This window comes from Coffea eugenioides, chromosome 2 (genome assembly GCF_003713205.1).
Source record: "Coffea eugenioides isolate CCC68of chromosome 2, Ceug_1.0, whole genome shotgun sequence".
In the NCBI taxonomy this organism is placed as follows: Eukaryota; Viridiplantae; Streptophyta; class Magnoliopsida; order Gentianales; family Rubiaceae; genus Coffea; species Coffea eugenioides.
In genome coordinates this window covers 17,193,972-17,220,000 of record NC_040036.1, presented here as the reverse complement: position 1 = coordinate 17,220,000, position 26,029 = coordinate 17,193,972, and the positions used below count along the sequence as shown (strand labels likewise).

At 39.1% G+C, this 26,029-nt stretch overlaps 5 protein-coding genes across 7 annotated transcripts; all 5 read left to right on the top strand.

Moving 5' to 3' along the window:
* The first annotated feature begins 251 nt into the window (after positions 1-251).
* LOC113763217 (probable receptor-like serine/threonine-protein kinase At4g34500) lies at positions 252-5,356 on the top strand. The gene is made up of 7 exons (XM_027306964.1): positions 252-1,136; positions 2,281-2,385; positions 2,473-2,595; positions 3,695-3,865; positions 3,980-4,109; positions 4,296-4,505; positions 4,985-5,356. The coding sequence occupies exons 1-7, from the start codon at positions 523-525 to the stop codon at positions 5,099-5,101; spliced, it is 1,470 nt and encodes a 489-aa protein (XP_027162765.1). The 5' UTR covers positions 252-522; the 3' UTR covers positions 5,102-5,356.
* A 1,910-nt stretch (positions 5,357-7,266) lies between these two features.
* LOC113761200 (cyclase-associated protein 1) lies at positions 7,267-11,950 on the top strand. The gene is made up of 10 exons (XM_027304071.1): positions 7,267-7,753; positions 8,428-8,596; positions 8,689-8,753; positions 9,453-9,762; positions 9,838-9,985; positions 10,072-10,181; positions 10,319-10,374; positions 10,476-10,532; positions 10,724-10,867; positions 11,537-11,950. Exons 1-10 carry the CDS (start codon positions 7,484-7,486, stop codon positions 11,621-11,623), a joined length of 1,416 nt encoding a protein of 471 aa, XP_027159872.1. The 5' UTR covers positions 7,267-7,483; the 3' UTR covers positions 11,624-11,950.
* A 1,321-nt stretch (positions 11,951-13,271) lies between these two features.
* Positions 13,272-17,465, top strand: LOC113761199 (glucan endo-1,3-beta-D-glucosidase). Of its 3 annotated transcripts, XM_027304069.1 has the most exons (7): positions 13,272-13,480; positions 14,076-14,450; positions 14,585-14,874; positions 15,875-16,198; positions 16,564-16,729; positions 16,836-16,891; positions 17,245-17,465. In XM_027304069.1, exons 1-7 carry the CDS (start codon positions 13,396-13,398, stop codon positions 17,305-17,307), a joined length of 1,359 nt encoding a protein of 452 aa, XP_027159870.1. In that variant the 5' UTR covers positions 13,272-13,395; the 3' UTR covers positions 17,308-17,465. The 3 variants fall into 3 exon arrangements, with proteins under 3 accessions (XP_027159870.1, XP_027159869.1, XP_027159868.1); XM_027304068.1 differs by having other exon boundaries at positions 16,573-16,891; XM_027304067.1 differs by having other exon boundaries at positions 13,273-13,480; positions 16,564-16,891.
* Positions 17,466-19,972: 2,507 nt separating this feature from the next.
* On the top strand, positions 19,973-23,376 carry LOC113761886 (guanine nucleotide-binding protein subunit beta-2). The gene is made up of 6 exons (XM_027305053.1): positions 19,973-20,456; positions 20,609-20,703; positions 21,415-21,839; positions 21,957-22,314; positions 22,875-22,988; positions 23,144-23,376. The coding sequence occupies exons 1-6, from the start codon at positions 20,351-20,353 to the stop codon at positions 23,177-23,179; spliced, it is 1,134 nt and encodes a 377-aa protein (XP_027160854.1). The 5' UTR covers positions 19,973-20,350; the 3' UTR covers positions 23,180-23,376.
* Positions 23,377-24,390: 1,014 nt separating this feature from the next.
* On the top strand, positions 24,391-25,761 carry LOC113761391 (transcription termination factor MTEF1, chloroplastic). Its single transcript, XM_027304353.1, has one exon. The coding sequence runs from the start codon at positions 24,585-24,587 to the stop codon at positions 25,440-25,442; it is 858 nt and encodes a 285-aa protein (XP_027160154.1). The 5' UTR covers positions 24,391-24,584; the 3' UTR covers positions 25,443-25,761.
* Positions 25,762-26,029: the final 268 nt, after the last annotated feature.

Genomic DNA, 26,029 nt, shown 5'->3' with positions numbered 1-26,029 from the left:
CGCCCAGCGGCACCGACAGACTTGGTCACATGGGATAGGGGGGTAGTTTTGTCATTGGACGAAGACAACGGGTTCCGACAAACGGGCAAAGTCACTTTTGTCTACCGGACTGTCGGACGTCCAGTGGCCCTTTGGTAATAATGCGAGAAGACAGAGACCCAAATGTTAACATACATCCTATGGATGGAGGAGCACGCTACGCTACTATTAGGTACTACGTACTACTCACTCCCACTTTGGTAACCGTTGAGAGCGGAGTTGTATCTTAACTAGGCTCTCTCATCGTCACTCTCTGACACTGATAGCAGTCCAAGGAATGCCTGAATCCGCCCCCTCCTCCGCCTCCTCCTCCTCCTCCTCCTCCATCATGCCAACTTTGTAAGCATCGTTCTCATTGATCCTATGCGGCGGGGCCTACCCTGGTCACTCTTTAGTGGAGTAGTTTTAGTTTAGTACACCGCACGGACCACGCTCTCTCCGCTCTCCAATTTCCCCCACCCAAACCCAACCCAACCACGGAACATGAAGAAGGATCAGACCTCCGCAGATTCACCAGCCAGCATTTTCACCTCTACCACTCCCATTCTCGGCCTCAAACTCTACGTTGTCATTATTGCAACTTCTCTCGTCACCATTGCCCTTTTCGTCCTCATCTTTCTCTTTCTCCGCTCCAAACGCCGTCGGATGTGCCTCAGGCAGGCTTCCGGACTCTTGCCTCTGGTTTCCAAAGATATTACCCGACTCAAAAATAATGCGGATCCAACCCAGATTTCTTCTGTGCATGCTGATCATGGTTCTGCCAAGGCGACGGACAAAGAAACCAAACCCATTCTCAGTAAAGATGTCCAGAAATATGTTCAGATCATTGAGTCCGAGGGCAAAAAAGCCAGTTCCGACAGCAATGACTCCAGTACCAGCAGGAGTGAATCGTCCTCTGCTGTCACGGCGTCCACCTCGACTTCCACTGAGGGGGCCAACCTCGGGTGGGGACGATGGTACAGCTTGAAGGAGCTTGAATTTGCCACTGATGCATTCGCCGATCAGAATGTCATTGGAGAAGGAGGCTACGGTGTTGTTTACAGAGGTGTTTTGCAGGACGGTTCTGTAGTGGCTGTCAAAAATCTTCTCAACAACAAGTCAGTCGCATTTCAATTATTATCATTGCATACCATCACCATTTAATTACTGCAGATTACATTGCTGATCTTTTGAGTTCTTTGGATGCGTGCACCTTGGAAGACACATTAATTTTGTTTTCTTTTGTCCCTTTTAATGTCATGCTCAACTATTTTCAAGATTTTAATTTCGATAATATTCTTGATTAACTGGTGCAGTTGATTGCCTTTTTTTTTTGGGTTGGTCATTTCAGGAAATGGAAGAATATGAAAGCCTCTTAGATCTGGATTATAGTGTGGTGTCCTAGTAGTAAACTAGGTTTGAGCTGGTGGCAGTATTTGTCTCTTTTGACCAAAAGTCACTAAACGCATTAAAGAAATGCATAAAGTAAACGGTTGCTTTCTTCTTTATTCCTTTTTTTTTCCTCCTATCCTATTTTCCACTTTCTTTTTCCTTTTGAATTCTTTTTCTTTTTCTTTTGATCTTACTTTACTTTTCTAGTTGAGTTTCTATAGTTGCATTAAAATGTGAGCCTTATTACGATCTTTGGACATGAGTTTGGATTTTTGAAGGATGATCAGCTTCTCTTGTATGTGTATTCCTATTTCTTAGCATACAGTTGAAGTTGAAGAGTGAAGATAACAGATATTTCTAAAAGAGAAGTTGTTAGTGGATAAGATTATATGCTTCACTTTCAGAAGAGAAAGGAAAGTGGATGACATGATGTGGACTTGGATTTTAGGCCCTCCTTTCAACTTTTGTTTGGTCGTACTATCAGGCCCTTATTTCTACTTATTAAGCTGGCTATAAAAGTTGAAAACAGAATGATGCTGATTAACAGCTTTTACAGTGTAACGACCAATCCACACAACTATACAGCTATCTGATTCGGCGACTATTTGTTTTCAGAATGATAGCGGAGAGCTTTTGAGAGGTTGTGTCCTTGTTATTGTTCTGCTTTAGTATGATATTCGAGAATGTCTGTAATTATATTAGTAGTCTAATATTCGTCCTACAGTTATCCTACTCTTTAACATGTGATCTCTCAGAATTTCAAAGAAATGTTCATGGATAATATGGTATTGATTTGTACTGCATTATGTCTTTTAAACCTTGAAACTTTGAAGATAAACATTTGTTTCTGTTTGTCATACTTGTTGCTAGGGGTCAGGCACAAAAGGAATTCAAGGTGGAAGTTGAGGCTATAGGCAAAGTGAGACACAAAAACCTTGTCGGCCTTATTGGTTATTGTGCAGAAGGTCCTCGGAGGTATTTGCTCATCACTTCCTTTGTTCAGTTATGTATACATAATACACTTGTGATATTAGATGACCGGGTTTCTAAATGTCCATCCAGGATGCTTGTGTACGAGTTTGTTGATAATGGTAATTTGGAGCAATGGTTGCATGGTGATGTAGGGCCTGTTAGCCCACTCACTTGGGAGATCCGAATGAAGATCGCAATTGGTACTGCCAGAGGGTGAGCTTATCCTACTTCAATTGCATGGCAACATTGCCTATCTATTGTTCATTATGGCACTGCTGAATCTTCTACCTTTCTTCTTTTTTCTCCTTCATTTACGTGTTAAAACTCTCACACAGAGAAATTTCCCTCTCTGGTGTTTACAGGATTGAGATCCAAAATAAGCACTACGGTCTCACTCCAGTATCATTTCAAACTTTGATCTGACTATTCTGAGTCAACCACACCGCTTCGCGGGTCTATGAGTTCCACTAATTCGCTAATCACTGTTGGACTTTGTATGATGAATATTATTCAGTGATCGCAAATTCTGTCAATTTGGGTGTTAAGTAAGCAATTCCCGAGTTGCATTATCACATAATTAACTAGAACATAAGTTAAAGGAGTTGGCCCTTGAACGTGATGCATTAGTGATATCATATTAAACTTCACAGGAATTTTGCTTCTTTTTGGACTATTTTCTAAGGTTCAGATGATATTAATTAGTTGTTAAATTAATATTTCGTCAAATATAATCGCTCGTATTAGATATCTCAATTTGCTTTAATTTATCTGTGTTAATTCAACTATTTCACAAAATCCTGAGATATGTTCAGTTGTACATGTAATACAATCCCATGATACATTCGTCTACTTGTAGCATTTCTGAGGTTCAAACTAAACTTTTCTTTTAACTTCTCCCATTGCTTTGAGTTACCGACACATCTTTTAAGCAACTTAGTGAAGTACTTGTAATATGTGTGGAAATAATCATATTGAAGAAACTTGCTTATTGTCAAATAAAGAGGCCCTCACAATCCAAGCCTGTTTGCAAAGATTAGATATTGATGTTCATCAAAAACTTCTCTTTGCTGTTGTTTAATCTAAGAAGCAACTTTTCTTTGCATTGCCAAGTCTTTAATTCTAACTCAATTTCACTATAACGTTGATGAAGCAATCGAATTTTGTAAAGACAACCAAATGCAAGTCTAAACCTGTTCTTCCCTAAGCATGGTCATTTCTACTAATTTTGATTTGATTTTATCTATTCTTGCCTTTTTTCTTCTGTTTGTGTTTTACTTTATAACTGAACGAGTAATTTTGCCCTTTGCGACAGGCTTGCCTACTTGCATGAAGGATTAGAGCCCAAAGTTGTGCATCGTGATGTAAAATCTAGCAACATTCTTCTGGACAGAAAATGGAACCCAAAAGTATCAGACTTTGGCCTTGCCAAGCTATTAGGATCTGAGAAAAGCTATGTGACAACAAGAGTGATGGGAACATTTGGGTTTGTCTTTAATTTGTACTCTTTATGAATTTGTGATGCTACACAGCTGTAAAATTGAAGATTCAATTGCTCTCTTGAGCTTTATTCTGACTGTTCCTGTGCATATTCCTGCAGATATGTTTCCCCTGATTATGCAAGTACTGGTATGCTTAACGAGGGAAGTGATGTGTACAGTTTTGGAGTTCTGCTCATGGAAATAATTACAGGAAGAAGCCCAGTTGATTATTCCAGGCCACCAGCAGAGGTGAAAACTTAATCCTCATATTAAAACTACCCTCCCTCACCTGACCAAACCCAAACCGGGAAAACAAAGAGAATAACCGCATACAAACATACACTTTTCAGTCGGTGAAATGTAGATATCAGCACACTTTCTCAAAATGTGCATTGTGATCCTTCTTATTTTGTGATAATTATCCTCAAATTTCAGATGAATTTGGTTGACTGGTTCAAAGGAATGGTTGCAAATCGTCGTGGTGAAGAGCTTTTAGACCCCCTGATTGAGATCCATCCTCCCTCAAGGGCTTTAAAGCGAGTGCTGTTAGTTTGCCTTCGCTGTATAGATTTGGATGCCAACAAGCGACCAAAGATGGGGCAAATTGTACATATGCTTGAAGCTGAAGAATTTCCTTTTCGTGCCGTAAGTGTCATCCTCAGTCTTTTTCAATCGGAGCCCTCTTTATTCCTTATCGTGAAATGGCTGTCATCCATGTGCTGATGCTTTCGAACTTCAATTGATAGAATTTATTGAACTTTGAGGTCACATTTATGCGAGCACGTTTGAAGCACTGGATGTTGCCAGCTTGTTTGACGAAATGCAGAAATTTAGTTATAGTTTTTTTTTTTTTTTTCCGGTTTAAACCTGAAAGGGACTAGACCTCCTCTGACTGGCTAATCTAGAGGGGCATCCAGCACCTAATGTGATGGTGCTACTGTCTGCTTGATTATAAACTTCCCTAGACTTTCTGAGAAACATTATTAAATTTTAGTTGTTTGGAGATATTGAAAAGCTGGAGGTTTTCAAGGTTTTAAATTGCTTGGAGATTGTCGATGTTTCTCTTTAGAATTCCAATTCTCAAGATGATTATTTAACTTATTATTATCGTTTCATGCTTACAGGATCCTCGGCTAGCCCAGGAAACAGCTCCTCTCCATCCATTTGTGGGAGCTAGCTTTAGGGGTCAATTAGTAAAAAAGGATGTGGTGGATGGTGAACAAACATCTAGAAGGAGATGATGTTGATCAGATTTCATGGTACACCAGAAGGTAGATTAGTTTTTTCAGTGTAAATTTTAACATGTACTGCTGCGGGAATAGCACTACCGTTTCCTTCTTTTCCATGTTGGTCGGATAAATATTGCTTTGCCTTTGTTATGGACGAGCCGGTGTATATATATGATTATATCCACTCTAAATATGTTGTGTCTCTAGTTTATAGAAAATAGAGTACTTCTTTGGGCGCTTTTAGCATAAATATTTCGAATATGTAAACAAAAAATGTTGGATTATTAAAAGATGTAACTACTACAGTACTGTTTTTTCAAGTGATAAAAGATCGACTTCACTATTTTCAGTGTCGTGCACCTCGGGAAAAAAAAAACATGTGCTCTCCCGAGGATTTATTCATTCTGACCATCATCATCAATGTGGGGAGGGAAAAAATGTGCAGTCTGCTGAGGATTTATTTCCGACGTAACATACCGTAGAGGAGCAAGGTTACATTATTGGCTTTCCAGTCTTCAAAGTCCCAGACAAGCATGCCATAGTCCACGCTTCGCCTATGGCCCAAAAGGAAAGTTTCTACTTCGGAGCACCGCAGCAAACTCATTCATCGTAGAGTTCCAAATGGGCAATATGGGGCATGATATGAAAAATCGGAACCAGGGATAGGATGAAGAGGAGAAGCAAAACTACAGGAGTGAAACTACAAGAGTACCACCGATCGACATTTGAGATATATGTGGACGATACAAAGATGTAACATCATGTATTAAACTTGAAAATGATGAAAAAGCATCATCATCAAAACTGGTCCAGATTTACCCAAAAAAGAATCAATATATTAGGGCAACGGACTGACGGAAACTTTATGGCGAGTACTTATCAACGTCAATAGCACTCGTTCAACATTGTCAGACCGAGGACATCTATGGCTAGGATTGTTGTAGTTTTTATATGATATGCTATAGCGTACATTTATATAATTTTGTTCTATTTATAAATTTTATCCGTGTACTTAAAAAATAATGCATATCTACAATTGTGTGTCTAAATATGTACTAACTTGTGAAAAAAAAATATAACAATCATGCCAAATTTAATTGTAATTTCCAATATTTTTATGCATTTAGGCATGCTAAGGTCATTTTTTGATTGCATTTTTCTGGATTTTTTTGTAGAAAAATTACTGTAGCAATTTGATATATTTGAGATAAAAAGGTAATTAAAAAATGTATTCATGAAAAATATTTAAAAAATTATTTTCCGAACAAGGCCTAATAATGTTCATGCATCAACTCTATATTGTACCATCCAAAATTAGCATTAAACTAAACAACCTCAAAAGGGAGGAAGCTAGAAAAGATCGTTCGAAATTGGATCGAATAGAGGTGTTTGTTCCCCAAGGTTCCATTTGATAAAACTGAATCTGAATTCTGAAATCTGAATACTGAAATAATTAATTTGCTGAATTTTAAGCACTGAAAAAAATATATGAATGTCTGAATTTTAATGCTAAACCTATTTATACTGTTTGATAAATATTTATAGCTAAATGCTTAATAAGTTTAATTTGACAATTTTGCCCTTATATCATTTCATTTAAAAAAGAAATAGAATCTATGATTTAATTAATTAAAAATTGTTAGGTATGAAAATGACAATATTTATTTTTAAATCAAATTAATATAAAATATGAAATATATTATATGAGAAATATGGAGAAGATATGAAAGTCATTAAAAGGGAGAAAAGAGAAACTAAAAATAGTTAGATAGAGAATATTATGTTGTTTAATTAGATAAGAATTTTGAATATAATTAACAAACAAGAGTAGATTTGGTAGATAAGATAAGGTAGCTGAAGTAATTCTATTGATTCTTATCAGAATTAAGCATTCAGTTAGGATTTTTGTGCTGAAAAAATACACACAGATTCAGCACTGCTTAACAAGTTCAGCAAATAAATTTTCATTTATTAAACACTCAAAACATCTGAATGTCTGGAAAAATTCGGATTCAGCACTACAGATCCCAAGTAATTTTTTTATTTTGTTGGGGTTGTTCCCCAAGTCAAGAAGAAACACCAACATTTCCCAGGTCATGGGACACGTGTATCCCCCAAGCATCTTTCCCACTACCCGCCCAATCCCGTTTGTCCGAGATTTTGATTCGCGCCCCGTTTACATCATTTTATTCCCTTCCTTTTATTCAATTTTCCTAATTACCTAAATCCACTTTTTTCGCCTTTCGGCGGTCTACAGCTTAAAAGCCATCACTCTCACACCCAAAACGAGCAACAATTTAACAGCGACCAGATCTGCTCTATCTGAAACACACATTGACGGGGTACATAAAACGAGAATTACACGGATACAAGGGGGGGAGAGGGTTGGGGGCAATGGATGAGAAATTAATACAGAGATTGGAGTCGGCGGTGGCGCGTCTTGAAGCTCTGTCGTGTGGACGAGGTGGTTCGCCGGATATTGGCGGAGATGCGGCTTCCTTGGATCCGTCCATCGTTGCATATGAGGATCTCATAGCGCAATTCGTTGGTAGGGTTTCGAGTGCTGCGGAGAAGATTGGAGGACAGGTTCTGGATGTTACTAAGATCATTGAACAGGCTTTCTCCACTCAGAAAGAGCTTCTAATCAAAGTCAAGCAGTCTCAGGTCAGTGTGTTTTTGTTGCAATAATATTAATGGCCTGAACATTACCGTTTTGTTTTGTTTCTTTTTACTTTCTTTTGGCTAATTAAGGTGGTTATTTGGCTAATTAAGCTGGTTGTTCATTGTTGGACGTAAGATTGAAGTGCTTTTTTTTTTGGTGCCTGATATATGTAATGTTTTGATTTATTGGAGTATGCATGTAGGACGGATTTAATGTAATGGAATTAACAAATATCATTCCGTTGTTGTTGAAGAATTAGGACTCATAAATTATAGTATATGCAGATTGATGGAAAAAAAAAGACCTGTGCAGTAATTGTGGTTGATCAGAATCAAAATAAAATTTCTTCAAGTTTCATTTTATGATCTTTTATTGGATTAAAAAAAATATAAATTAGCATTGATTAGATACTCAACATTAAATTGAAGCCAAGTAATTGCTGCAGTGCGCATGAGGTTGCTCATTTTGTTGCAATGCAATAATTTCATCACAGCTAGTAACTTGCACAAAATGACATTGTCATCCAGGGTAATTTCTCACCTGGATTAAGGCTCATTACGCTATTGTTTACAGATGTTTAAGCCTGATATTCTTATTGCTGTCATTTTGTTCGCCATTTTCTAAGCTTTTCTCATGCTGCCTCTGTGACTCTTGTTATGTAACTTTGTCTGTGCAGAAACCTGACATGGCAGGTTTGGTTGAATTTCTCAAACCACTGAACGAGGTGATTGTGAAAGCAACAAAAATGACTGAAGGAAGGCGATCTGATTTCTTCAACCACTTGAAGGCTGCTACTGACAGTCTAACTGCTCTGGCATGGATTGCATACTCCGGAAAGGACTGTGGTAAGATGATATTTCTCCAGGTTGAATAATAAATGTTGTATGGAGATGCTTTTTTTGCCCTCAAATTTACATGTTCAGCTGCACGGTTGTAGGTATGAGCATGCCTATTGCACATGTTGAAGAAAGTTGGCAGATGGCTGAATTTTACAGTAACAAGGTGCATTGTCATTTCCAAGTGCACTTGAATTCCTCGTGCTCTCGCTGTATCTGTTATCAAGAAATGTTATGCTTCTGTTGTGCAATAGGCAGTTAAAGTATCTGCCGTGTAAATAATCTGTAGGCAAATGTATCAAATTATGTTTCTTTGTTCCCTTAAATTATCTTACCTTTTTCCCATCTCTACTTCCTGGTCTAGCTTTCTCTTCCTTCAAGATGGGGGTAATTGATCCAAACTACGTGTCAATCTATTTATTGTACCTGAAATATGTACTTAATTACGCCATTGGTGCTTCTTTGGTTTTGATTTTTGTGCTAATGGTCTTTCTTGGGTCAAGTCTGAAAATGTTGATCAGAAGTAATTATAAAAATTTCCAGGTTTTCTTTAAAAGAAAAGAATGTATATGTCACTTGTTTCCTTGTGCAGACGGCATGCGTGCTCTCTCCCCTCCCCCCTCCCCCAACCCTCCATATTTTTTTCTTGGGTGTCTAAGATTAAAACTCGGGTTTGTGTTTCTTGTGAGGAACGAGCTTAAAGAGTACATAGAGAGTCCTTTATCTTATGACCTGAAGAGCATTGTCGTGCCTTCTGCATCTTGTTGATTGGCTGTTTCCAGTGGTTCTACCACTTAAGGCTAATGAATAGATAGAAGGCAACTTTAAATGAGTTGTAGGTTCTAATCTTTTCATGGCACTTTAGATCCTTGTGGAGTACAGAAACAAGGACGCGAATCATGTCGAATGGGCCAAAGCCTTGAAGGAGCTTTACATACCAGGATTGAGGGATTATGTGAAGAGCCATTATCCCTTGGGCCCTGTATGGAGTGCGTCAGGGAAAACTGTAGTTTTTGCAGCTACAAAGGCTTCTGCATCTGGTGCACCTGCCCCTCCACCTCCACCACCAGCTTCCCTTTTCAGTTCTGAACCTCCTAAGCCTTCATCCTCACAGCCAAAGGAAGGGATGGCTGCTGTATTTGAAGAAATTAATTCTGGAAAGCCAGTGACTTCTGGTAACGTTGCCCCTCCATCGTTCTAGTTCATTTCATAGGTTACATTGGACACCTATGATGTAATCTGGTTTACAGGATTGAGAAAGGTCACAGCTGATATGAAGACGAAAAACCGTGCTGATAGAAGTGGTGTTGTAAGTGCTGGTGAAAAAGAAAGCCGGGTTAGTTCGTCCTCTTTCTCAAAAGCAGGACCTCCAAAATTAGAGCTTCAAATGGGTCGTAAGTGAGTCAATGCTATAGTACCTGATTTGTATGTAATTGATGATAGTCATAGAGTCACTGATCTGTTGTCTGCTTTATTCTTGGCAGATGGGTGGTAGAAAATCAAATTGGGAAAAAGAACTTGGTAATTGATGATTGTGATGCAAAGCAGTCTGTGTACATCTTTGGGTGCAAGGATTCTGTCCTTCAGATCCAAGGTAATCCTTGATTGTACTGATGAATGTTACCCTCTTATAGATGCAAAGGGGCATCACTTAACCAATTTGTCATAGTTTTGACTTAGTTTTTGTAGATCTAGTAGTTTGATGCTTGACTTGGATGGGATGGTGTGCAGGAAAAGTTAACAATATAACAATTGACAAATGCTCTAAGATGGGAGTTGTATTTAAGGCAAGTGGACGTATATATTTAATCGTATTTCAGGTTTCCTATCATGTTGAGGCCATCTGGCTTACTCTCTTTTTTTTTTTTAATTAAAATGTGGTTAACAGGATGTGGTGGCAGCTTGTGAGATTGTTAACTGTAATGGCATTGAGGTGCAATGTCAGGTATTGATGCCTTTTGTGAGTTGAAGAAGATTCTGATTCTCAGTTGTATCTCACTTCTGATGCTAGGAAATTTGGTTTTTATTATACTTTACTATGTGCTATGGCTGTCAGTTGATAAAAAGCATTTACTTCAGCGTGATTTCTTTCTCAAAACTTGTATTTGTCTTTTATCTTTTGTCTGGTTGTTACAGGGTTCAGCTCCAACAATTTCAGTGGATAATACAGGTGGTTGCCAGTTATATTTGAGTAAAGACTCTCTGGGAGCGTCTATAACAACAGCTAAGTCGAGTGATATCAATGTCTTAGTGCCTGGTGCTGGGCAAGATGATGATTGGGTATGTTGAATCTTCTTGCTTATGGCCTAAAATACTAATATAGAGACCCCATATAGAAGAAAGAGGAAAAGGGGATTATTGCTTTAATTGCTTAGCAAATTTTCAAAGATCATTAATGACTAAGAAGTGTGTAGGGAAGTGTAAATTACAGATCTTTTGTCTACTTTGTTCCTTCCCTGCGAGCTTAATCAAGTTATATTGGCTGATTAATCTTACATAGTTCCTAAATCTCTGGAAACTTCACATCTTTGTGGCACAAGCAAAGTTTTAACAGTTATATTGGCTGATTAATTTTACATAGTTCCTAAATCTCTGGAAACTTCACATATTTGTGGCACAAGCAAAGTTTAAGGTCACAGGATATATATTGTTAGAAGAAAATAAATCACATGGTATTGTTAAATAGATCTTAAGTACCTGCCTCTTTGTAAGTAGTTCTTAGTTATTTAAGAATGATTGTTAGGCTCAGACTGCAGAATTAACCCAGTTGGTGCATAGATTTTCTAATGGAGCTACACGGAGATACTGCTTGTTGTTAGAATTAAGTTGCTAAGATTGCAAGTATCACTTCCTCAAATAATTTACAAGATATGTAATCAAAAGAAAACACCAGAAATTGATCTGTATCTCTGCTTGTTTCTTGTTACTTAGCTATGTGATCTATTGCAGGGGGAACACGCTTTGCCACATCAGTATGTTCATGTATACAAGGATGGTCAATTTGTTACTACTCCGGTCTCCCATTCTGGAGGGTAAATGAGGAGAGTTCTCCCACTAATTGCTGATAATTCTCCCATCATTTGTTTTTGGTTTCAATACCTTTGTAAGGTCGAGTGTCGATTTCATTTATTTCATTCTTGGTGACATTTGGATCTACACTTTTTTCTTTTGGGTCCCAAGTGCTTTTAGTTATGGTGCTTTTTATTTCGCTTCTGTGCGGCAGAGCATCTTGGCTGTGTGAGATTTTAGTGTTTTGTGTTTTTTCATATGTTAGCGATCTGAATCTTTGTCATGGTCATGTACGCACTTCTCTGATTATGGTTGTGGCTTGAGTCAAATACATGATACTACTTTTGAGAGCAATATATTCCCCGAAATTTAGTGGCATGGCTTGATGAGAGGTGGCTGATATAGTAGGTAATATGTTTTGACACGGCGGCAAGCGCAGTATGGCTGTTGCAGTGGCGAGTCCTGATATTTGGACGCTTTATCTTCCTAGTTTACCGAACAACCAGGTCAACATGATTTTCTTTTTTCTTTTTTTTTCTTGCTCAAACGATAATTTTATAGCAATTAAAATTAAAACAAGTGGTAGTTAAAAAACAAGAGCTACTGCTCTCAAATCAACCTGTGCCAGCGCAAGTAGCAGCGGGGAAAGTTTGACTCACAAGCTTGATAGCATGCTTTTGCTAGATTGTGACCTTGCTCGTACCTACTATCACTATGAATGAAAAAGAGCATTGTTCAGAAATTGGACGCATCGGGGATGTCTTCAAATTAGACATTTTACTCAGGAATATTAAGTCACCAGAAAAGTGTCCAACATTCAACAAAACCACTGGGGTCCGCCAGTGCATAGGGTTAATATTTAGAATTTTAATCGACCTGAGTTAAAATGAAGAGTTAGAATTAGAATTAGATTCAGGAGTCCAATCTACTTGAGTTAAAATGAAGTGAAAAAAAAGACAGGCCATGGACATGTAGATATTTTGTTTCTTTCTGTGCACCCCGCTACCCAATTGTGATCAACTAGCTACTTATGGAGATTATGAGATCACTCAGTTACTTACGGATCCTGAATAAATGGTAATAATTGATAAAGGTGTTCATCCACCAGCGTAATTCGCTAAAAAGAAGTTTGATTTTTTTTTTCCAGCAAAGTCAACAATATGTTTAGCCACCCTAAAACACAGATCCTGATGATTCAACTAGTAATCTGTGGTTGAACCGTTGACCTGTTCACCCAAATCCTTTATCGGCTTGTTGGCCGGGTTGGTTTTAAATAACTATGGACCGGAGCCTGGACATTTTTTTTTATCTTTTCTTTTGCTGGTCCTATTCCCACGTTTTAGAATTTGATCCTCTTCGAGAAATGAAGACGTATATGCACGCGACCACTCAATGACGGACGGATGCACAAACGGTGAACCAACAATGCAGGGAAGGGCGAGCTGTTATTACGTAAATCCCCGGCCATGTTCCAGGTACCAACTTCCAACAACACACGTCAGACGCACAGATGGATTTCAGCATACGCGGATACATAGATCTTCACCCTGCGAATGCAATAGCATAGCATGTTACCGTTACAAATCCGTCCAAATGTAAAACTGCCCCACTCCATGCCATCACCATCAACTTGAATACATATTGATATTACTCTCCCCCCCTCTGCCTCTCTCACTATCTCTCTCTCTCAATCTCTCTCCCTTTTTTCGCTCCTTTCCGCCTCCAATCTTCTAATTACAAAATCACTAACGCTTTTTGAGTAATTCCGACGACCACAGAGCTCTCAAAGTCCATGCATCATGCCTCTCTTCAATCACAACTCTCCTCTTTTCATTTGCGCCGCCGCCCTTTGCCCTCTTCTTTTCCAATTTGTTCACTTCGCCTGTAAGTACTGTACTACTATCGTTTTCTACTAATCATTTCAGTACTCAGTATATTTATAGTGTTCTACAAACGCATGTTCGTGCAAATATAATACTAGTTTTTTATAGAGAAAAAAGAGTTAATTTCTTGTTAATTAGTTCCATTTTTTTGACTTCGAATAACAGAACCTGAGCTCCTCCTCCTCTTTTTTTTTTTGGTTTTTAGAATGGCAATGAGCTCCTGTAATATATTACTATATCCAAAATATTGTCTAGAATAATCTCAAGTTAAGGAAGGGAACACCTGTCTGCAAAATTATACTCTATAATTAACGATGCAGTAGTGTATGGTTACCATACAAAGACTTTGTTGACTTGACTCTGCAGAATGATCATGTATTCTCTTCATACTGCTTTCTAAGGACTAAGGAGAGGGGGCAGGCTTTGTATTTCCTTCTTATGTCTACGATTATATTATAGTCAAACACCACGTCAGTTACATATTCTACTGCAAACGCGTTTTCCATTCTTTTTCTTAACTCTGGCCAGTGGCGACTGAGCCTGAGGGCTACCTAACTCGTGGCGGATTCTTCTTTTTTTTTTTTCATATTTTTCAGGCTCTCAATCTTTCATTGGCGTGAATTATGGACAAGTCGCCGACAACTTGCCCCCGCCCGCTGCCACCGCGAAGCTACTCCGGTCCACTAGCATTGAGAAGGTCAGACTGTACGGAGCCGATCCAGCTATCATCAGAGCCTTGGCCGATACCGGCATCGGCATTGTTATTGGCGCAGCCAACGGAGACATTCCCGCGCTTGCCTCCGACCCTAATTTCGCGGGACAATGGGTCGCCACCAACGTCTTGCCTTATTACCCAGCTAGCAAAATTCTCGTCATCACCGTCGGTAATGAGGTCATGACCGCCACCGACCAAAACCTTATTTCTCAACTCTTACCGGCGATGCAAAATGTCCAAAACGCCCTCAATGCTGGTCGCTCCTCTTCAGCTACTCCCAATACTTTTCACTCTCGTCGTCTTCTTCAGTATTGCTTTCTTATTTTTGAAAAAAAAAATTTTTGATAAGAAAACGGATTGATAACAAAAAAAAATTATTTGAATCTGCAGCTTCGCTTGGTGGGAAAATTAAGGTGTCGACGGTTCATTCAATGGCCGTGTTGACTCAGTCCGACCCGCCATCATCCGGAACATTTAACCCGGGTTTCGGGGGCACAATGAAAGCGTTATTGCAATTTCATCAAGCCAACGGTTCCCCTTTTATGATAAACCCGTATCCGTATTTTGCATACCAGAGTGATCCACGGGCCGAGACGTTGGCTTTCTGTCTCTTCCAACCCAATGCTGGACGAGTCGACTCAGGAACGGGTATTAAGTACATGAACATGTTTGATGCTCAGGTTAGTTATAATTACCTGGTCCCACTTACAGCCTGGACGCATTGAAGTTAGTGTCCTAATTTGTCTTGCATGACCTTTTTTTTTTTCTTTTTGTTTTTCCCCTGCGCAAAATCGATGTCGGCGGCTGTTACTTCAACTGCAAGTAGTGATACTGCCAGTTAATATACGTTAATTTTATTTTTTTTGAAGGAAGTATACGTTAAGTTAATTACAAGCTCCTCTTGGACTGGTAGTTTGTCACTTAATTTTCGATGAGTTTCAGGTGGAAAATATCTTCAAAATTAATTGAGATCCCAAATGGAATATCTTATTTACTTGGGACCATTTTCGCATTTTTCTTATCGTAGTAATTTTATTTACCTAATAAGAGGCAAGTGGCAGCAGCAGCAGCAGATGGACTACATGATTTTGAGTGTTAGCATATTGGTTCATGTCAAGTTGAACGGGCATCTGGATGGTGGGTGGGTCATCGATATTTTTGTACCGAAAGTTTGCCTCTATTTCAAGCTGAGCATCATTTCTATGCAGTAAGGTAACAAAAAATTGACTATACCTACTACTAAGACTGCAATTGTCATACAATTTTCGAGCATATCCTTATCCAGCAGCAACTGTATGATTACCGTGGCCTCTTATGGTGGAAATTGTCCTGCTTCAAAGCATATTGCCTGCCTGGAGCCCAACTTTCCATAGATGACAGGCTGGCAATGCTAATAATTGTAGAGAACAGGAACCAGAGAAGCTTGTCCGGCAATTGGGTTTTGTTTGATCTGGACTATATGGGTGTAAAATTTTCTCGTTAGATTTCTTTGAACAAGGGACCACTAGTTGTGGACCTGATATTTCATCACAATTTATGCTTTTTTTAAAAAAAAAAAATTATTTCATTGTAGATAACAAGGACCGCCAACGGGGATTATAATTATTCTCACTAACCAACTTACCTTCCCAAGTGCTTCGAGGGGTTAACAAAATTTACCTTCCGTGTGCACTAATGTAGGTGGATGCAGTACATTCTGCCCTCAATGCATTGGGATTCAAGGATGTCGAGATTGTGGTTGCAGAGACAGGGTGGCCATACAAGGGAGATCCCACTGAAGTTGGCCCAAGTCTGGACAATGCAAAAGCCTTCAACGGGAACTTGATAAGCCACCTCAGATCATTGGTTGGCACTCCCCTGATGCCTGGAAAGTCTGTTGACACCTATATATTTGCCCTCTTTGATGAGGATTTGAAACCCGGGCCAAGCTCAGAACGGTCATTTGGGCTCTTCAAGCCTGATCTCTCTGTGACTTATGATGTTGATCTTTCAAAGAACAGTCAGGTAATCACCATCGATCGATGCAGGACCCGTAGTAATTTAATTCACAAGTAAATTCCTCAAAATGTTTAGAGAGTCTTAAATAGTTTAACGGAATCAGCTGATAGTCCAGTCTTAGCACGTGCATTGCTGGTAGTTTTCATGCATCAACATAAGTTCGGTAACCGCTGATGTGGTCTCGCCTGAATATAGCAGCAACGCTTAAGAGAAATTGGTTTGATTTTCATAAATCTTTCTAGTAAGTAGATAGATATTTGCAACCAGGGAATACCTTGAACTTCATCAAAGTTATGTTGGAATTTATAGCTCATGTTACGAGCTGGGTTGCATTTGCTAACTAATAACATCGTGGCCAATCTTCCTCCCAGACTCCTACAACTCCAGCAACTCCGGCAACTCCTGCCCCTGTGAGTCCCACAACTCCCATAACCCCAGTTACACCAGTACCAAAGCCAGCAGCTGGTTGGTGTGTGCCCAAACCGGGTGTTTCTGATGCTCAATTGCAGTCAAATCTTGACTATGCCTGTGCCCAAGGTATTGATTGTAGTCCAATTCAAACTGGTGGAACATGTTTTGACCCAAATACTGTGGCAGCACATGCTGCCTATGCAATGAATCTCCTCTATCAAACTGCTGGCAGGAATCCTTGGAACTGCGATTTCCTGCAGACCGCCACTCTTACTTATACTAATCCAAGTAAGACCATTCATTTCTTCAGGTTAAACTTGTTCGGTTTCATGTCAATGCATAAGAACTGGTTTTTTTGTCAATGTGGTATCTTTACCTTGTGAATGATTGGTTTTTGTGTTTTGGGGGGGGAGGGGATGTGGGATAAATTTGCGTTGTATATGCCCTGCCAGTTCTGTGAGTGCAACAGGTGGCAGAATATTTTTCCGCACTAGTGTTACTAGAATTCCATTCAGCATTATTCGACGGTCAAAATTTACACGAGCATTGCATCGGACTGTCTTTTCCTTTTACCTCCTAGGCAAATATTGATGGTAACAATTTTCTCGTTTCTTGCGCTCCGAAATTTTCTGCTCTTGCAGGCTATGGTCAGTGCAGTTATCCTGGTGGCAATACATGAAGAGAAAGGGATATTATTTGGATAGCTGAGGTAATAATAAGCTTGAGTGTCATTGGCCAGCAGAAGTAATCATTTCATGATATATAGCTAAACAATCGTCAAGTTGTGAATTTCATTCTATTGAAGGAAAGGGCAGGGCAGAAAATAAGCCTTTTTTGTCTATCCTATTTTATTTGGCTTTCATTTCTGTGGCTTGTTTCTCCTCCGCTCACCCCAGTCAACCTTCCTTGGCGCCCCCCCCCCCCCCCCCCAAAAAAAAAAGGGAAAACCAATTAAGAAACACACTACTACTACAAGTCTACAAGAGGTCAAATGGAAATATTAAAACGTTTAAGATTCAGAAATGCTTGTGAATTGTATGCGGCCTAATTTTCAAAAAGTTTAGTTGGTCTCATTTTCTTCTATATGCGATCTTAAATAAATCACTCTTGAAACCGAAATTATTCACATTCATTTGTAATGTTTAAGGTGCTCTAAAAGCTTAAACAATTACTGTATGAATTCGCTTCCCGACAGTTGTTTGCTTAAGCCCAACTGGCAAATTAGACTCAAAAACAATTAAAGATATAAGTTGATGACACGTGGCAATATTTGAGTAGATTGTAAATTGATTGTTTTTTTTTTCCTCTGTATCTCCCTGAGAAAACTAATACGTACGTACCATTAAGAGGGAAAAAAAACACCCATTAAGAGGAAAACTTTGGGATCTATTATTTGATGTTTCTATTTCGTCTTTGGACGATTATCGCATCATACTCCTACCTCGTCCAAGTGACGTAACATGATGAGAAAATTTTGAGCATAACACCATGTGCCTTTAAATATGGTTGTTATGTGTTGGTGATCCAGTGGTTGAGAGGAGGAAGCGACCCCCATAGGGGCCAGTGTTTTTAAAGGATAAAAACAATTTCAATTCAACGCGTTTGGTGGGTATGATTCCTTGGGCATTTTCCTCTTTTTTCTGTATCATTTAATTCGCTTAGTCGTAATGTGTTTTATATTTTTTTCTTGACCATACATTTTGCTAGTCTAAGTGTTTTTTTCCCTTAATAAGCCACAACTCGAGGTAAGGAATGTGGATTAACCTGAGTCCATCGATTGGTCTGATTGTGGAGGGACTCGGGAGTCATCTCATTCTCCTAAGGCATTTGTTTGGGTTGGGTACCCTTTCTTTTTCAATCAATTCCAGCATTAATGACCAAATGCGGATAGTTTTTTTTTTTTTTTGGGATCAACAAATGCGGAGAGCACGACAACGCGAAATCTTAACCCATTCTGGTTGAATTTATTCCAATTAGAGTGTCTAATCTTGAACATATAACACTACTCTGCTTCATGAGAGTTTATCAGAAAATCATTAAAACGATTGAAAGTATGGACTCAAATGCATCAACTCGTGGAATGCTTGTGAACGATATTCTTGTAGACATACAAAGTTTTGCAACCCGAGAAGCATCATGGGTGCCTAGAACAATTAATGTTGCTTTATTGTTTTTGCTAAATATGCTTGTTCCATTTCTGATGATTGTTTATGGAGGAACTTTCCTCTAGATTTTATTATTATAACACTTACTGCAGATATTATTTCAAATTGATGAAATTACTCTTTTTTCATATAAATTTTTTTTTCTATTAACCCCGCAAGTACATGTGAGAGAAGTGGGATGGAGCAGGAACGAGCGATGGACGACGAAATGGTGGCGGGGAATGTTTGGGCAACGGGGCAGGGGAAAGGCCCCTCGCCTTCCCCCATGCCCGCCCTTGCCCCGTTACTATTTCTACTAATATAAACAAGTTCCATATATTATATATTCATAAAGAATAATAATAAATGTTTTTGGATGAGAGATTATTTGAAAGAAATTTTGAAAAAATATTATAGTATTTTTTCTAATGTAATGTAATGCATGTGAAATAAAAAAATAAAAATTTATTAAAAAAATATATTTATGATACAGTTGAATAAATTTTTATAAATAATAAATTACCCAAACAGATTTTTTTTTTTTTTTTTTTTTTGTCAACACAGGGGTGTCCGGGTCAAGATCCGAAGGCGGCCCGACTAATCCCCTGCGCCTGGAGTACAGCGCCATCCCAACCGCACCCAAGCGTTAGGTGAGGTTCGATCCCACGACCTTGCGAGTGGTTTTCCAGCCGCGGACCGGGTGATCTAACCCCGTGGGCACCCAAACAGATTCAATGGCCGTGAAGTGGTCGTGTATAAATAAACTACGTGTGATTTTTGCTCTAAAGTCTCGAGTCTCTCTCGAATGTGGAAAGTGGTAGAATGGTGTCAGAACTCAGAAACTCACTACTATTTCCGAGTGTGAGAGGTGTGAATGTACGACTGGGACGCACCCAAGCCCTTATCAAGGAAACAGACAGCCAAGCCACTGGGGTGGGTGGGATCATCACCCCAGCACCTATGTCCTGCCGCCACGTCGGCAGATTCGGACCCGGCTGCTTCAGGCCAATGGCCCCCCCAACCACCAGGGACGAGTACCACCAGTTCCACCATCACACTTCTGACTTTTCAGTTTTCACTGATTGTTAGTAGTATTATATTACTCGAAAAGAAAGCATAAACGGGTGGGCCTAACATCTGAACAACGGCTAGCCCTGAACCGGTGACTGGTGATCTGAATAGTGAATACCCCACTACAAAAGCCCCACAAAACGACCGAATTACGACTTGTTACTCTTTGGTACTATTAGTCTCAAAAAAATTTGGCATTTGGGTCTCTAACCCGGAGTCTCCGTTTCAGCTGTCACCCGTAACCGGTAACAGTCGGCCGTGGCTGTCTCTACTCCGTGCTTCTCCGCCGCTATATCTCTCCTACTCCTGTATTATCAAAATTCTTTAGCTCCTAAAACCCTTAATTTTTATTAGTAATTACCCAGAAGACCAAATTTAAGGAAGAGTTTTCTTGATTTGTCCTGATTATATACGTGTAGCAACCTTAGAATGAAGCCCACTTGACCCAAGAGAATTAGGCTATGGAAGATGTAGGAGGAGTCCAGAGGACTTGAATTTGTGTCGAGTTTGGGGAGGAAAAGGGGAGGGAAAAATGTCAGTTGCCGAGCTGAAGGAGAGGCACTTAGCCGCCACCCAGACTGTCAGTGCTCTCAGGGACCAATTGAAACAGAAGCGTCTTCTCCTTCTTGACACCGACGGTTGGTTCGCCTTCGTTCTTTTGTTTTTTTTTTTTGGCTATATATTTACTTGTTTGAATTGTGGTGTTTATCAAGGTATATGTCTTAGATCTGGAAGATGCTAAATTTTTGTGTGGAATTATATTAATTACTATTAATTATGGCTGTTGCAGTGGCGGGATACTCTAGGTCGCAGGGTAGAACTCCGGTGAGCTTCGGCCCAACGGATCTGGTTTGCTGTCGGACTCTGCAGGGCCATAACGGCAAGGTTTTTCACTTGTCATTCTCGTTTCCTCTTGTCATCTTTTCATTTCGTTGGATTCACTTTACTTGATTATCTATCCTTGGCCTTGTGATATACTTAATATGTTATTTTATTCTTCAACCTAGGAATTTGACATACATTCGACTGATTGCTATTCATTACGGTGCCTCATAAAGGCTCCAAACAGTTAGCAAGCTTTTCGGATTAAGTTCTAAATCTGGAATTCGGCTGGGCAGGCCGCTGGGAAACTGTAATTTGGCTAACTATTTTCATCAGAAAGCTGATTTTGATTCTTCTAATACCATATGATGCTGCAATTGCCTGATTTTGATACGATTAGAGACAAAATCATTTGGTTCTCCTTTTCTTATGCTGTTCAGTGAATTTTAATTACATTTCTTACATTCCTTGCTTATGTTACAATAATGGAATTGAAAAGAGAGCTAAATGTACCTTGGCAGGTGTAACTCTTAGAGTCATTTGGTTGCTGCTTGGGAAGCATGGTGCCTTTGAACATGCTGACTTAATTTGGATTTAGATGAAAATTTTGCATTGGTGTGACACTAGTATTTCAAGTTTCACTTTCTATTGTCTCTGTGATGACTGACATAAACATGATTTAGATTAAATTTATGTAATTGAAGTAACACTAGTATTTCAAGTTTCACTTGCTGTTTCATTTGTGATTAATTATACTATATAAACATGTTTCAGGTGTATTCGCTTGACTGGACTTCAGAAAAGAATCGCATTGTCAGTGCATCCCAGGATGGTCGATTAATAGTATGGAACGCTCTCACAAGCCAAAAGACACATGCTATTAAGCTACCCTGTGCATGGGTCATGACTTGTGCCTTCTCACCGACTGGGCAGTCTGTTGCCTGTGGTGGACTCGACAGCGTTTGCTCCATCTTTAACCTAAATTCTCCAACTGACAGAGATGGTAATCTACCAGTGTCGAAAATGCTTAGTGGGCATAAGGGCTATGTGTCATCATGTCAGTATGTTCCTGATGAAGATGCACACTTAATCACTAGCTCTGGAGATCAAACATGTGGCTTGTGGGATATAACTACAGGTCTTAGGACATCTGTCTTTGGAGGTGAATTTCAATCTGGCCACACTGCTGATGTGCTAAGGTATATTCAGACGTTAATTATGTTTTCTGTATCTTATTATCTTCTTCTGCATGAAGCATTTGATGTAGCAATAACGCATTGTCTTGGAACCATTCTTGCTCTCTCTTTTTTTTTTAGTGTCTCCATTAATGGATCAAATTCAAGAATGTTTGTGTCTGGGTCTTGTGATTCAACTGCCCGTCTTTGGGACACTCGGGTTGCCAGTCGGGCTGTCCGGACCTTTCATGGTCATGAAGGAGATGTTAATGCTGTAAAATTTTTCCCAGATGGAAATAGATTTGGAACTGGTTCGGATGATGGAACTTGCAGATTATTCGATATTAGGACTGGGCATCAGCTGCAAGTGTACTATCAGCAACATGGGGATAATGAGGTGCCGCCTGTTACTTCAATTGCATTTTCAATTTCTGGCAGACTTCTTTTTGCTGGGTATTCAAATGGTGATTGCTATGTATGGGATACCTTATTGGGACAGGTACTTGGTACTTTTACCTTTTTTACTAGCTAGCATGCATCCGTTTCAAAATTGTCCAATTTTTTGGGCTGAAACTTTCACTAATCAATTTTAACCCGTTTCAAATATTAATCAGTTCCACTTGGATATTTTTCTTCCTTTCTCCCATTAACCCAGTATAGCGTGTTTTCTCCTCCTTACCCTTTCTCTATTTTTTTAATGCTATTGCATGACAAATTTATACGTGCAGTAATATTATTGTTTTGAATTGTGAGGTGGTGTGTAGGAAGGATATACCTGCAGTTGCTTAAAAATCCGAACTCGTGAGGTTAAAAATGAGTTCAAGAAAAGGTCCGTTTTGGTCCCAACTCCCAAGTGAACACCTCACATTCTGTACTGAGGCTAAAATGAAAAAAAAAAACCAATCTTTGAGAAGTCAACGAGCTATTTCATGACATTCTTTTGAAATCATCTAGCAAATTTTGCAATTTGATGCTCATCCATGATTTTAAGTACCAATTCTATGTTCTCCCAGCTCATTGCCTGACTTTTTGAAGTTGCCTTGTACTTTGTCTTGATAGGTCGTTTTGAATCTAGGAACTCTTCAAAATTCTCACGAGGGTCGCATTAGTTGTTTGGGATTGTCAGCTGATGGCAGTGCTTTATGTACAGGAAGTTGGGATTCAAACTTGAAGGTTAGAGAATTGATTGGCATGTTTGCACAAAATTTCTATACTCTCACTGTGTGCGTCCATGTATGTGCGCGTGTGTGAGCACAACAATCGGCTCTTTTTATTTACTTGTGCAAGGGTCAACTGCAATTCTTACCTTTCACTCCTATTTCTTTCAGATCTGGGCTTTTGGAGGGCATAGAAAAGTGATCTAAAGATTCAACTTTTGATTTCCCTAACGAATAGGCTCCTGATTCACCGTCCGTGTGTACGGTTCTTGTACACCAGTAAGCTACTGTGTGCCAGGGATTATAATTTTGTCCTACATTTAACCTTGTGCATTGTGACTTGTTTATTGCAGAAATAATACACATATATATATATATTTTTATGAAGGCCAATTGTGAATTCACCGATTATTTCGTCATTAAGTGTCTCACCTGTGTCCGCATTTGAAAGTCTACAAGCCAGCTTTAGTGATGCTTACAGCAGGTTATGGTTTCAAAAAATAGATAAAAAAAAAGGAGTTTAAAAAAAAGGATTCTGTCCTATACAAATAGAATGGAAAAAAGAGTTTAAAAAAAAAAGTTAGTACCATACGATAGTTGCTTTACCATGTAATCAATCAATCCAATCGTCTGAGGGGGAGAATTTGCTAAAGTTGCCACGGTAAAAAAGAGCGATATTAGCTTTAACAAATTAAATTAAATAGCGGGAGTTGAAGAACAAAAGAAACAATTTTTTTTTTGCTGGACACAGATGAATTTTATTGTACATCTATTTTTACTCTATTTTTGGGGAAAGAGAATCCAAAGAGGTTAATGGGAGAAGTTGGAAGGGATGAATCACCACTGGTTCAAACGGATGTCTACGCATTCGCTAGAAAAACTTTCTAGAAAAATCTGAATATTTAAAATGCAGAGATTTGGTTTTAAAACTCTTTTAGTTGTCAGCTGCTTCCAAGAGTCTTTGGTTAAGAAAACATGGGGTTTGTTTGGACAGTAGATTATTTGGCCAAATATATTTGCTGACATCACCATTACAATTTTCAATACAGTTTTTATCTTTTCAATTATTTTTTTTATCTCACATACATCACATCACAAAAAGTACTACAGTAATTATTCAAAATAATATTTTAAATAATACCCTATTAAGGAAACCTCACCTCACAGTTAAGTCTAATTTAACAGTATTTGCATTCTCAACTTTCTTGTTCAGTTTCATTGGAATCGTAATATTGAGGTGAACACATCCGCTCCAAATTTTGTACACACATCTCTCAATGAAGAAAATCACGAGTATCGTCGAGTAAATTGTGTAGATTGCTGAATAAAACGTACATTTTGGTTTTCAGTCCATGTGACTGAATTTTTATTTTTATTTTTTAAAAAAAATTCCATGTCATACAACCTAACGTACTCTCCATGTGACTGAATTTTTGTGTTGGGACTTGGGGCAAACGGTATCATTAAGGACGCACTAATTATGGGTTCCACGGATGATATCTTCTTCGTGGCCTGAAAAAAGAAAAGAAAAAAGAAAAAAAAAAAGAGAAAGTACTCCATCCTCTTTGTGATAACTTGATGAAGGCCACAGATGTTTTGAGAGAAACAAAAGATGCTGCAGTCTGCTCCTCTTGCCCAGCCAATCCGCTCCTTCTCTTCAGAGAAAAGCTCAAATTGTAGGTCTCAATCCCCATCCTCAAAACCTCCCTTCCACTTCCTGAGGTTTCGGACATCTTATCGGGATAATCTACGGTACCTCAATTCCATCGGTATCATCAATTCAGATAAGAAGATTCACCGAAACCCATCCGCAGAAACCTTACTCCACATCCTCTCCACTGTAAACTTCCTGAAATCTAAAGGCTTTTCCGAATCCCATTTTGCTAGACTTGCTTATCTCACTCCTCAGGTATTTTCTCCTCAAGTTAACCCGGCTGATTTGCAGCCCGTCTTTGATTTCTTAACGACTGAGTTAGCTGCATCAGAGGAAGAATCCCGCGATCTGATTCTCTTATGCCCTCACATTCTTCAGTCCAATGTTCAGTTTTGTCTGAGGCCTACCCTTTTGTATCTTAGAGATATAGGTGTAGAAAGTTTGAACAAGCCCACTAATTTAAATGCTCATCTTCTAAATACCCGCGTTAAGAGATTGGAAGACACGGCCAAGTTTTTGCTGGACATCGGCTTCTCTCAAGAAGAGTCGACTAAATTTTGTGGGAGGCTACCGGCCATATTTGGCTATAGCATCGACAACAATTTGTTGCCCAAGTTTGAGTATTTAGTCGGGGAGATGGAAAGGAGTCTTGATGAATTAAAGGGGTTTCCTCAGTATTTCGCTTTCAGCTTGGAAAAGCGGATTAAGCCGAGGCATCTGCATCTGAAGAGAAGGAATGTTGTGGTCAAGGAGGTTCCTTTGAAAAAAATGTTGATGTGGAATGATAAAAAATTCTATGCAAAATGGAACTGGTGAGTTTCTGCCTTGAATTTCTATGAATTGTCGCTAGTCCGGGGCTTCACTATTTTAGACCAGAGAAGCACTACAGAAAATTTTTTATTTTTTTGGTCTATTTAAGGTTTTGTTGTTGCACTGCTATTGGCGGCCCGTGTCACATGGAAGGATGTCGGAAGCATGGTAGGGAGTGTCCAATTAAACGAGAGCAAATTGTATAATGAATCATGATTTTCGTCGATTGTGCTGTAAAGTTGAAATCAAGACCTAAAAAGAGTTATATGCTGCTAGAGTTATATAACCGATTTTAAGCCTTAGCAAATCTATAACCGATTTCACATCTCTGGAAAGAGTTATATGCTGCTAGATCACCCATCCGCCGTTTATATCACCCGGAACTTCACAGCTTCCTTGTGGCGACGTCATTGTTAGGTGCGAAACGTCAAAAAGGAATTATCAAAGCCGAGAGGATGCTGGATTCAATTGGTCCATGACCACTTTTCTATCTGCCTTCAGTGCACTCTTACCTCAATCTTACTCTTGACGCCACCTATTTAATTCGCGTATTTACTGGTTATCCATATGGCAAAACGACGAAAGAAGAGGCT